The sequence below is a fragment of the Gymnoscopelus microlampas genome (assembly GCF_963454915.1).
Source record: "Gymnoscopelus microlampas genome assembly, chromosome: 3".
Lineage (NCBI taxonomy): Eukaryota > Metazoa > Chordata > Actinopteri > Myctophiformes > Myctophidae > Gymnoscopelus > Gymnoscopelus microlampas.
Genome location: NC_139940.1, coordinates 39,754,561 through 39,767,819, shown reverse-complemented (window position 1 = coordinate 39,767,819; position 13,259 = coordinate 39,754,561). Strand labels below are relative to the sequence as shown.

General features: G+C 44.7%; 1 protein-coding gene across 5 annotated transcripts in view; it reads right to left on the bottom strand.

The window, feature by feature from the left end:
* The window catches only part of LOC311042677 (nuclear factor of activated T-cells, cytoplasmic 1-like), a 75,188-nt gene that overhangs the window by 41,302 nt on the left and 20,627 nt on the right, over positions 1 to 13,259 (bottom strand). For all 5 annotated transcript variants that reach the window (XM_084053568.1, XM_084053571.1, XM_084053570.1 and 2 more), the window contains exons 4-6: positions 12,054 to 12,256; positions 7,756 to 7,928; positions 6,270 to 6,410 (exon numbers count right to left, since the gene is read on the bottom strand). In XM_084053568.1, the coding sequence (XP_083909694.1) occupies positions 6,270 to 6,410; positions 7,756 to 7,928; positions 12,054 to 12,256 (517 nt within the window). The remainder of the gene's footprint in view (positions 1 to 6,269; positions 6,411 to 7,755; positions 7,929 to 12,053; positions 12,257 to 13,259) is intronic.

Here is a 13,259-nt window from a genome sequence, read left to right as displayed (position 1 = left end):
TCAGAGTGTAGGCTTTCCCCAGCTACAACCCCCCCCCCCCCCACCTTCTCTCTCTCTCTCTCTTTCTTTCTCTATTTTTCCCTGCCTCGATCACTCCTTCCATCCACGGAAAGCAGGGCAAGCCAGAACACACACTCCACGAGGTGCGCCAGGTATGTCTTTCTGCTCCAGTGCCAGGAGAGTGGTTTGGGCTAAACAACACACACACACACACACACACACACACACACACACACGCACGTGCGTGCACAGATATGCCTTATACAATAGCGTGCGCGCACAAATCAAAATAGCTGAAAATCTGAAACACAAAAGTAGATGGAAAGTCTCCTAGATACCGAGAGGAAAGTATAATAATTATTATTATAAGAGATTAAAAAAAACTATAATTAGTGCCACAAAGAGTGTTTGCTTTGCAGCATAACAGTGCGGAGATGAAAGTGTAAAGAGTCAATTATTATCTTGCTACAGCCTAATTATCACAACCCTTCTGATGGGTGTATGTGTGGTCTGGGTTAGGGTTAGCTAAGGTTAAGATCTACTGAAGGCACAAGGAAGAGATACAACATACAGGTCAATGTTTTGATGGTATAAAAACTATTCACCTACAGTATAAGTGTTTTTATGCATACATAAATGCTTACACCTAGATTATTGAGACAGCAGACAATAGTACATACACTGTAGTTAATAGTTGTTAATTCACTTAGGCAGTGGGCTGTAAGGAAGGTAACAAAACTACACAGAGGTTTATTTTTGTTTTCTTATATTTTATTTCCCATTTATCTCAACTTATTGATATATTCCTCTCCTCTCCTCTCCTCTCTATCCTCTCTGTGAGGGTCTCGTCTGTTCCGTTTCACCCCTCTACAGGGAATCCCTTTGCAGATGACTCACTGAAAACACTTCCTACTGAACAGGCAAACAGGCCCGTAGGCTAACAACTAAACACACACAAACATGGCACACAGCACACACACGCACCCACACAGCACACACACACACACACACACACACACACACACACACACACACACACACACACACACACACACACACACACACACACACACACACACACACACACACACACACACACACACACACACACACACACACACACAGAACAGAGTTTGCATCAGTCATCATCATGCAGGTGCTGGTACAGCGCGGTGGGGATGGCTTTGGCATTTGAAACGTAGAAGTAATTATTTTTCAGGGCTACATTAACCCATTAAGACCGTGTCATTTTAGATTTCTTTGGCTATTCAAAAATAGCAGATAAATACGAGTCGATCTGCAACTGTTTGAAAAATCGTGGAAAATCTGTGCAAATCTTTGAATTGTTTACATTTTTAACTCCGATCTGTGCTTCTGGGGGTCCGTGGGACAACATATTTTGAGATGGGGTTACGCTGCCAATTACATATCATTTTGGGGGTCCTTGACATGGAAAAGTTGGAGCACCACTGATATAGCAATTATACTGTTAGGATTTAGAAATCATTTTTAGATATGTATATGGCCACGGACCCCATCTCAAAATGTTTTGTTCCAGGGGACCCCCCCCCCCAGAAGCAAAGATTTGGGTTACAAATGTTCGCTTTAAAAAAAGAAAAATTTAAAAAGTTTTTTTCCAAAATGTTTCGAAGAAATTGCAGATCTACAAGCTCATAGCGCGGCACTCGTGCCGCTCTATGAGCTTGTAGATCTGCTATGTTTTAATAGCCAAATTAATCTTAAAAATGACACAGATGCGTTCCCGGATCGAATGGGTTAAGGTCTCCCATAGTGGCATCATCCAGGAGCTCTGCTCATTTGACACCCAGGCCTCCCGAGAGGGGCAGAGAGACAAGCAACAACAACACGGGTTGACAGAGATGCACAGGGATGGAAGTGACAGTGAAAGACAAACAGAACATCAGCTGTTAATAGAAAAGAGCTGTTTTCCATTCATGTCTTCCATTTTGTGCCATTTTAAAAAACAGAATGTTAGGCTTTTTAAAAAATATCACCATAAGAAGTGCCTTGTTTTTTTTGTGCCTTTGTCGTAGAGAACGTTATTTGTTTCTGTGAAGGTAAAATGCATTGGATGGACAAATCCAAATAGGTATTCATAGTTCATACTCATTAATTTCATATTGGCCTATACTACAGTATTTATAACGTTTCATGCTAGACGTTCGTGCCGTGATATGTCACTCTTATGGTCCGAATGACGTGAACTGTAATTATTCACACAAGTTGGATTAGAATGCTGGAGGGTCGGCTGCTGTTTCTCAGGATTTGTGGAATTTTCTGGGAGGTGTTTATTGGAGTCAGTCTTGGAAAGCGAGCCTCCGTCCTGACCTTTGATGGCTGCACCAGTAATGGCTGTCACCACTGCAGCAACAGCAGTGATTGGTGTTGTGTTGTATCTGTGCGTGTGAGTGTGAGTGTGAGTGTGAGTGTGAGTGTGAGTGTGAGTGTGTGTGTGTGTGTGTGTGTGTGTGTGTGTGTGTGTGTGTGCGCGTGCGTGTCTCTCCCTCTCTTTCTGCGTACGTATATGTGTTTGAGCACATGCATATTTCTGTGTGGTCTGTGCATTTGGTGAATGTGTGCATAAATATGTCTGAGTGGTTCTTTATGTGTCCATGAGTGCTTGCGTGTGTGCACACATTTTTTTTTACTGTATGTAAGTGAGCAGTAACTATTGTAAGTGTGATGCTCTGCGTTTCATGGGGGACATTTAAGTCATGAACTTTTTCCAGAGGAAAATAAAATGACAGTTATAGAATAAATCGGTAATATAATTATATTTTATTGGTGCCTTTTTTCTTCGTCCCACTTTGTTCTCCTAAATCAACAATAAGAGAGGTTCCCGATCCTCTGATTGTGAAGCCAAAACACAATATTCTGCCGCATATTTAAGTCATAAGTACTTTTCCACACTCATATTAGCTCATAGTTAGTGACCATTAGTGGATGATGTGTGAGTGTCTGTCTGTGTCTGTGTGAGTGTCTCTCTGTGTGTGTGTGTGTGTGTGTGTGTGTGTGTGTGTGTGTGTGTGTGTGTGTGTGTGTGTGTGTGTGTGTGTGTGTGTGTGTGTGTGTGTGTGTGTGTGTGTGTGTGTGTGTGTGTGTGATGTGTGAGTGTCTGTCTGTGTCTGTGTGAGTGTCTCTCTCTCTGTGTGTGTGTGTGTGTGTGTGTGTGTGTGTGTGTGTGTGTGTGTGTGTGTGTGTGTGTGTGTGTGTGTGTGTGTGTGTGTGTGTGTGTGTGTGTGTGTGTGTGTGTGTGTGTGTGTGTGTGTGTGGGGGGGGGGGGGGGTGTGCGTGTGCGTATGCGTATGCGTGTGTGTGCGTGTGCGTGTGTGTATGTGTGGGCGTGTGCGTGTGCGTGTGTACTTCTGTAATGGGCTTTCGACTTGAGGGTCATTAAAACTTACATAAGAGTAGACAAAGTAGTCAGACAGACAAGACAGACAGACAGAAAGGGAGGGGGGCATGAAAGGAATCCCTTTCCTTGCATACCTTCTCGGAAATATCTCTCTCTCTCTCCCTCCCTTTCTCCATCTCTCCCTCTCTCTCTCTGTGTCTGTGTCTCTCAGTCTTTTTCTCGGTGCCGCAGAGACGAAAAACAAACCACTGAAATGTTGATGGTAGGCAGGAGTAACGGGGATCCCACCAGCTCAGAACTCCTCATACAGGCTAATGTCTTTAGCGGGTATCAGGGATATAGGTGAGAGGAGGAGGAGGGGGGAACGAGCCTCAGAAGTGGAGGAGCAGAGAAATAAGAGATCGCCATAGCATAAGAAGGAAACAGTCCACCAGAGAGAAACGAGAGAGAGAGAGAGAGAGAGAGAAAGAAACAGAAGCAATAAATGAAAGGAGGGAAACACAACCCCTGTAGGGGTCAAGGAGAAGGCAGGAGGCAGCGGGTGGAACAGAGAAGGTGTGTCAGAAGGGCTTTCCTCTCCTCTCCGGGGATCCCCTCTGTGACTAAGTGGAGACAGGGAGGCCCCCCCCATGCAACACATTAACAACTAAAGCTGCCCTACCGTTGCCCCCTCGCTCTCACCCTTAACCCCGGCGGGCTCCAAGGGCTTGAGGGGTGTTCTCCAAGTGGTGGTGGACAAAGTATATACTCAAGTAAATACTCAAGTATTCAAAAGCATACATTACGAAGTATATGTTTTTTTTTATATCAAAGCATTGCTGTATTGACATTTAGAACACCTCCAAAAATATTAGAAATTCATAATCTACGTATTTTTGTATGTTTTGGATCCCAAGAGTCCCTTCATAGACATATAGTGTATAAATATAGAGTCAAAAGTACGATATTTGTATAAATAGTGGAGTAAAAGTCATGACCTTGCAAAAAAATATATAAAACAATAAATGTACTTAAGTACAGTACTCAAGGGTGATTGGGGGGTGAGGGGTGAGGAAGAGCTGATTGCACGGCAGGGAATCTCCTCACGTACTGCTAAAGCCACTAAAAGAACACTGGACAAGCCCCATTTTCCGAGATTAGGAGGAACACCTGACAGGAGAGGGAACTCACTGCAATGCCCTTTACAGCTGTGACACTGGCCAGAACCAAACATATCAAATAACCCCATCTTCCTTCTATTAAAAGTTATGGTTTTTCCTGTCCTCAAACAGGATTTCCAATCTACTCCTCCTGGGTTACACAACCCCCTTGCACGGTCAAATCCTGAGTGTTAATTTAACCTCCGGAACCGAAGGGGTCTTTCAGCCGAGTTAAATTAATACTCTACATTCTGCTGTGTGGTTGGAAAGACTACAGTATGTAGACAATAGAAACGTTGTGCATTAATGTTTGCTGCTCCTCTCTCATGTGAGAATTAGAGGTAGTGTAAGTGATATTTTTGGGGTTCAGTGTCTTGTTCAAGGACACTTTGGCACTAGCTCTGGGGGAGCCTGGGTTCCCAGTTCGGGTTCGAACTGGGAACCTTCCGTTTCCTAAGCTGTCACTCTACCTCCTGAACCACTGCTGCCGGCCTGCCGCACAGCCAATCAGAAGACAGTAATCATTTATCATCGCTATAGTGTCTGGAACACTATAGCGATGATATACACACTACTTTTTCTTCCAATTCCCCTCGTTTACCCGTATCCTGTATGGAGTTCTCTCCTGGTAGGATGAAATTGGTATCCAGACCAGAAAATGCATGTTGTCTTTACTAAAGAGCTGGAGAGATACCCCTGTTACCGGACAAACACATAGCAATGACAGCTAAAAAAAAATACAGAACTATTTAAGACTTTTTAAGAAATACATATAAATATATCACTTACTCCACCTTTAATAATAACTATAACAGAGGACAGCAATAAACCACTGAACCTTGACTGGGGACATTTTTTCTTCTGTCAAAATACCAAAGAAACAACAACAGTTTGCCTTTCCTCCTTTTCTAGTGGCTTTTCTACATCCAGCTCATCATCATCATCATCATCATAATCATCATCGCCACTGTTTTTACAATCACTCAGCCACCATTTTTGACCTTTTCCTGTGATTCGCTGGGAGCCATCAAGGAAATGACCACTGGTAAACTTGATCACCGGTGCCTTCGTCATTGCTCCCTCCCACGCAGGGAGGAAGCATAACGGCCGCAATACGAAGAACAGAAACGATAACCATGATTCACTGATGATGGAGAGAGAGCTGAGGGCCCTGAGCCTCTGCATTCTGAGAGGCTACTCTAGATGGAGAGCAAGAAGATGGTGAAATAGGAGGAGCAGAGTGCTGCAGCTGGAAGAGAGAGAGGGAGAGTGAAAAGGAGTGAGAAAAGGAAGAAGGAGAGCGAGTGAGTGAGGGAGGGAGGGAGGGAGGGAGGGAGGGAGGGAGAGAGACAGTGCACATGCCCTGGTTGTGATTCATTCCTTAACTTGTGGTGAGCGTCAGTGAACAGGCAATGGAAACTTCAGCAAATGTAAATACGCTTTGGTTAAAAATATAGTGCCTTAATGCACACCACATGTGGCTCCCTGGCAAGGCCCGCTCTATTTTGACGGGAGGAGAAACTGAGGGAACGCAATGAAGAGATTGAGAGAGAGAGAGAGAGAGAGAGAGAGAGAGAGAGAGAGAGAGAGAGAGAGAGAGAGAGAGAGAGAGAGAGAGAGAGAGAGAGAGAGAGAGAGAGGAGAGAGAGGGAGAGAGAGAAAGTGGAGTGGAAGAGGAGAGAGAAAGTGGAGTGGAAGAGGAGAGAGGGAGAGGTATAAAAGGTATTAACTGAGTCTATGTGACTCCGTCTTACCTTGGGCCTTCTCCACAAACACCACCTTGGAGTCGAGTTGGAAGTTGAGGCCGCTGAGGAGTATCTTCTTGCCCCCCGTGGCCGGGTAGCTGTCCAGACTCTGCTTCTCCACCAAGGGCAGCTCCTGAGCCGAGCGCTGGGCTGTTTTCGAGGGGGAAACAAACGAAAGGTGTGCAGCACATCAGCGGCGATCTCTAAAGCAAGCCCACGTGAACCAAAGTGCCTGATCCCCATTCACTCCCAGACCTCCGGCGTAACCGCCGGAGGAGCGCAACAGCCGTAGAACATCAGCTCTTGGTTAGAGAAGCAATGCTTATCAACTTCATAATGACTATTTAAGGAGTGCTTGCTAAGTGTTTTCAGACAACAGCTGTGATACGAAATGCCGAAAAAGAAGAGGGAAAAATTGATCAAAACAATATTTTCGCGGTGACGTAGTGAGATCGAGAGTCATTATTTTTGCCTATGGTGGTGAGTCATGCAATACACACCACCTGTCTCTGTGTTTTATGAAAGCGGCGAGCTAGTCACCCATTGGTTGCCGTGACCCGGTTCACAGGCAGAGTCAGTGAGCACATTGCTATGCATTTCATCCATAATAATCCCAGTATCCTCCACATTTTATTGTAAAGTATCATACCGTAATAGCTAAACCCCTGGCACACAAAACGTTGTTGAAAATCCTGTGCTTGGTAAAGAGAGGTTGTCCCTTGATGATTAAAATCCCCTACAGGTTACCATTGGGTCTCACATCATCTCCATAAAACCACGGAGCCAGCGCTTTCTCAACATCTAAAAGCTTTTGTTTCGTTCCTTACGGTGCACATTACATCACACCTTATATCGACAACTTGCCTCGCAAAAAAGACACAGAGGTTCCTTTCAATTCACTCATTGAAGCCTGCCAGATCTGGCCCCTGGCAGCTGACCTTTCAGAAACCTGTGCTAATGGGGGGGAGCCCTACCACAATAACTTACGCATGCAGTCATAAAATGCACCATGAGATAGATAACACATGTGTCCTGGCATCACGCACAATGCATCTATTGCTCTGGCAAATTGGTTTTGATCATATAAATCTTATTAGGTACAGAGGCACTGAATTTGGTCAGGTAATAAAAATGGTAGCGCGGGCTCATTAGATTACGACAATAGATGCCACCTCATGCTCATGTGCGTGCCAAGACGGAGCTTGCCAGGTTGTGTGTGTGTGTGTGTGTGTGTGTGTGTGTGTGTGTGTGTGTGTGTGTGTGTGTGTGTGTGTGTGTGTGTGTGTGTGTGTGTGTGTATATTGCTGTACTTATGTGTGTCTGTGACTGTACAGTATGTACTGTATACTCTTAATATTAATATCCAGTACAGCCATATATTATGTGTTAAGTGCATTCAAGCTTGTATTAAAACAAAAGTGTATTTGTGTGTATGTGCATGTGCATGTGCATGTGTGCGTGTGCGTGTGCGTGTGTGTGTGTGTGCTAGACTCACAGCACTCAATGGGGTTGGACGAAGCCTGTAAGGACACCGTCCTGCCGTTGGGCTGGGTGATGTGCACACGGAAGCACATCCTCACTCGCGTGTTCTTGCGGCCGATGTCCGTCTCTCCCTTACGCAGCTCGATGTCTGAGTTGCGCAGCTTCAGAATGCCAGCGCAGTCGATTCTGATGCACAAGGGGATGAAAAAAGGGCAAATCCTCGGTTTCAAAGCAGAATTAATCGTGTAACACACAAAAGAATGGAGAAAGGTACGTTTTGACTCTTGCGTAGATTTAAGGTATAGTAGGCAGTAGTGATACGTTAACTATAAAGCCCGCCCTATGATTAGATTTTGGGTCAGATGATGACACATCGGCTGCCCGTCTCACTTGTGCTTCTCCGTTCATGTCACCCCTCACCTCCGCCCAAGTAGCAGATAGCCTGGCCTGGCCAGACTATAATATCACTGTAGATATTAGTCTGGAACCGGCATTTCCAAAGGACGGATTCCCAAAAAGGCCTCTGGTGATGAACCTGCCCATATTTGCATACTGGGCCCTGATTGGTGCCCCACAACTTCGGGGGCAGGGAAATCCAATCACAACCGAGCGGGGCCAGTCTAAATCTGCAGAGGGCAATTTTGCACTGGCAGATTGGTCCGGTTTCCAGGCTAAGTAGCAGACACCACCAGGGTTCGCCGTATCTGCAGAGGGACGGGCTCCAGAGAGCCCCCCGCCTTCCATCCGCCAGGATCCACCTCTATATGCTCATCCTGCGATGGGGCCCGCGCGCCAAGTGTTCCATTATGATTTACCACTCTGATAATGTCAATAAATATGATTTGCATTCATCCCCGTGTTGCAAAGTCTCTGTTAAGTTGAAGAGGCTCTAGATTTTGCTCTTAGGGTAAGTCTAGATCATAAACTTCAAAATTTCACCTTAGGACACCCAATAAATTTAGGCACAACAATTTGAGCTTTTTTTTTTACGTTTAAAGGAGTTTTCATTGGGGCAGAGACAGGTCTGAGGTGGGAGTGGGTCTCTCCCCTTTTACTGTACGGCTTAACTGAGACACGAGTATCGTTTTCCACACGACGCGGCCAGTCCGCGCTCGCGTTAAGGATCACGCGTCGGAAGTCCAGCGGAACACGGCCACGTCATCCCCAATCTGCGGGCTCTTCAAAGACACAGTTTGGACATTCATTACTTAACGTCACAGATTTAACAGTCCTGCCTGCCCAAGAATTAGTGGGTCTCCGGAGGGATCTTCAGGGCTTGAGTCGAAGAGACACGCACATGCGCACACACGCACACGTACACACACTCACACACACACACACACACACACACACACACACAGACTGCTGTCATAGAGCTCTTTCCAGTGGAGAAAACCCATTGGCTTCAGTCGGTATTCTCTCAACCACTTTATAGCTGTCTGACTGCAGCGAGCCTGTCCGCTCCCTTCGCACCATTTGAGCCTCACACTTTCAACATTTCAAACGTTTACAGCTTAAACCTTCACTAACCGTTGCCACATTTTGCAGTAGAAACTTTCTTCTTCTTTTTTTCTCTTTTTTCTTCAAATCAAGCTCCCTGTCTTTATTTATTTTATGGTATTTGATATTTTTGGTGGGGATACGATTTTCTCCCCCTTTCCTTAGTGGAAAAAGGCATCAGTTTTCACGGTGGCCTTTCAAAAAATTAGAATAAGACCAAAAAGAGACTGGTTAAAAAAGTTTTTTTTTTTTTTAAATGAGGGGATACATATGGGATATGGTTTGGCATTTCAATTATTTTACATTGAAGCTTTTCGGGCACTATTCCTGGAACATGGTAAATGTCAAGTTTTATACAAATCTATTTTTCCCTCTTCACTTTGGTTTGCAGAATTTGAATAAATAAGAAGGAAAAAAAAGAACACATACACATAACGCTTACAACGAGCTCTTTAGCGGCCATGCATGACGTAAGTGTTCAGTCACGCAGTTATGCTTTTAAAACAAACAGAGGATGATTGGACCGTCATGCACGATTTTACTGTCAAATGACTGCTGGAAAGGACTCTGCACTGTGGAAATCCTCAGCGTTAATTTAACTCAGAAAGTGTATGAATGGAACCAAATGGAACGATGAGGGTCCATTTCGTTCGATACATACGCTCTCAGAGTAAAATTAACATTGAGGATTTTGCTGTGTACAGTCAGTCTCCACGGCCTATATAGTATGAAATGTGGGGCAGTTATTTCTTTAGCAAGGCGGTGTTTATATTAGATGAAAGTGTTAGTCTTCTGTGACAGCTGGGTAATAAGAAATACCAATCTTTTCCTGTGCGTCTTTGTGTCTTTCTTGTAAAGTGATGACAGTTTAAAAACACCTCTCTATAGTAACTGTAGCAACAGTAAAAGCAAACATTCTATATAGGATACCCACTTGTGAGGATGTTTTGTTGTTGTTTTTAGCAAGAAATATTGTACTTGGTGGTATTTGCAGAGTAGGCGTTTAAAAACAACAAGTTCCACACTATGTTGGATGAAGTAAGGATAGATCTGCCGTAAACATTTAATCATGTACTGTCTGCATCCCACACAGTGTGACAGAAAAAAGAGCTGCTAAAGGAGAGGAGTGTTGGATGTGGTGTTATCAAGATGAGCTTCAGCACTTCAATGGAAAGACTCAGTCAGACAGGATCTTCACAGAGAGAGAGAGAAAGAGAGAGAGAGAGAGAGAGAGAGAGAGAGAGAGAGAGAGAGAGAGAGAGAGAGAGAGAGAGAGAGAGAGAGAGAGACAGACAGACAGACAGACAGACAGACAGACAGACAGACAGACAGACAGACAGAGTGAAAGTGAAGGAGGGAGAGACTGATGGACAGACAGACAGACAGACAGACAGACAGACAGACAGACAGACAGACAGACAGACAGACAGACAGACAGACAGACAGACAAACAGACAGACAGACAGACAGACAGACAGACAGACAGGAAGGCAGAGAGATACAGTGAAAGTGAAGGAAGGAGAGAGAGAGAGAGACAGAAAGGCAGATAGACAGGCAGAGAGACACCGTGAGAGAGAGAGAAAGCTACACCTTCAGGTTTTATGCTATTTTTTTTCGCTGGTCTTCCTTCAAGCACAGAGACAAAGGGGAAAAGAAACATCCTCTCTGAGTTTTCATAATATCAGATGTATTCCCCTGTGATGTGTGAAGTTTAATAAGTGGGGTGTCCTGGTGTTTTCCCAGTCTAAATATGATACAATGTGAAGCACACAGTGGTATTGTTGGAAATGGTTCTGTAAGGCAATACGAATGTAAAACTCAACCATGCCCAACCAGAAAAGGCCATTTTCCAGTCAAAAGTCTCCCATGTCTCATAACGTTACCCAACTTTACCTTTGTAACCTTCCGCAATACTTAAACAAATGTTAAAATACTCCCTAACTTAATGGATAGCCATTAAATCCACATCAGTTTTTATTTTCTCAAAGTATATTTCAACGATTTGAAACACGGTGCAGAATAAACCTAAGGTGGTTTGAGGGCCTTATATAACCTCGGTTCAGATAGAGCTGTTTTATTCATAACACATAGTCCTGGGCCCCAGGCCAGTACTACTAGCCCCACTGAAGCCCACACCGGAGCCCCAGGACGGGAGCTCGCTGCCTGGACACACTGCAGAGCTAACAGCCCCTTGAACTATACTGCTGCAAGCAGGGGAGGGGAGGGTGCAGCAGAGCAAGACCGGTTGCGTGCGTGCAAAGCCAAGTGGACCGACTGAAAACCGGGACCGCTTCTGTGTCGTTTTAGATTTCTTTGGCTATTCAAAAACAGCAGATATACAAGTATACTTGTAGATCTGCTATTTTTGAAAAATCGTGAAAATGTGTGCAAATCTTTGAATATATATATTTTTAAAGCGAACATTTGTAACTCAAATCTTTGCTTCTGAGGGTCCCTGGAACAAAATATGTTGAGATGGGGGGGGGGGCAAATGCATATCATTCTGTGGGTCCTTGACATGAAAAAGTTTGAGGACCACTGATATAGCAACATGTTAGGATTTAGAAGACATTTTGTAGAATCGACCTTATAGGCCTTAATGGGTTAATATACAAAAAAAACTTTAATGTAGAAAAGTGAGTGTTCAAGGCCTGCTCAAAAGCCTGTAACTAGGACGATTAAGTGTGTGTGATTAGGTGTGTGTGATTAGGTGTGTGGGTGTGTGTGTGTGTGTGTGTGTGTGTGTGTGTGGGGGGGGGGGGGGGACAAACAGACAGAGGAATCGCAGAGGGCTTTTAAAGGAGCACTCACATGGCTCTCATGTTGTTTTCAGGCAGAAGGGGGATCTCCAGGACCTTGGTGTTGGACTGCATGACCTCGTGGCTGGCGGTGGAGACGGTCTTGCCGGTGATGCGGTGGACCTGGTAGAAGGCGTGCGGTCGCAGGAGGCGGTCGTCTGCGGTCCCGATGAACAGCTGCAGGGTGAGTGGCTCGCTCTCCATGTAGCCGTAAAGCTGGCGGGCGGGGAAAGAACAAAGGCAAAGCCAGGTGAGAGTGGGGCTTTGGATTTTAAGACCACCCCCCCCCGCCCCCCCGACCCCATTTCTACAAGCCCCTCATTTGGCAAATGGAGAGCTAAACGCACATTGGCTACCGAGTGTTCGAGACGCCTTTAATAATGGCTCTAAGATGGTGCGTGGGGTTCCGGAAAATGAGCCCCCTTTGTTGTGTTTGTTTTTCGGTTGGTTTGGAGACGCCTTTTTTTGTTTTTGAGTTATTTGTACATGGCTTCAGGGGGAGGGTAAAAAAGAGGGTTTTGATGTCTCTCTCTGGGTCTGTCTGGAGTGGAGATCTCCCGGGTGGAGAGAGACGTGGAGCCATGATGGAGACGTTGGCTTCCCATCACTTCCACCGTTCATTAAAAATCTCACAGCCTCCATAAAAAACAGTGCCTACAGATATGCACGCAGTCAAGGTTGACTCAATGGAAAGTGACCCTTTTCGGGGGATAAACCAGGACAGTCACTTGAATGTCCAGCCTTAAGTGGTCATGCACACAATTTATGACATCCATGGAATTGATTAACAAACACCTACTCCTATACGTATAAAGCGTTGCATCCATAGGGTGGAACCACAAACAGTAAGCTATATTGCCTCTTTAAAACTTGGCTCCGCTATTAGAGGCAATAAACTGGAATATCTTGAATTATTCATTGAATTTCTCTTTAAAGCGTTCACCAGTATCTCAGCACTCCAACACTGAGATCATTGCACGCATGTGTTCAATAAAGTCATGGTACACACAATAAATAAAAATTCCAATCTTAATGACAAATTAAGGTCAACTGTGATTCACATACAGTACAATGCACTTGTGTGCATTTTAAGGAAAAAATGAGCAAATCTTTATGTATCGCTATAAGCAATGTGTACATCGTTAGTTATAGTCTAACTTCTAACATTGTATTTGATTAAACTCTTGCATAGTGCTTTACAAGATTTTTTTCCCCCAAA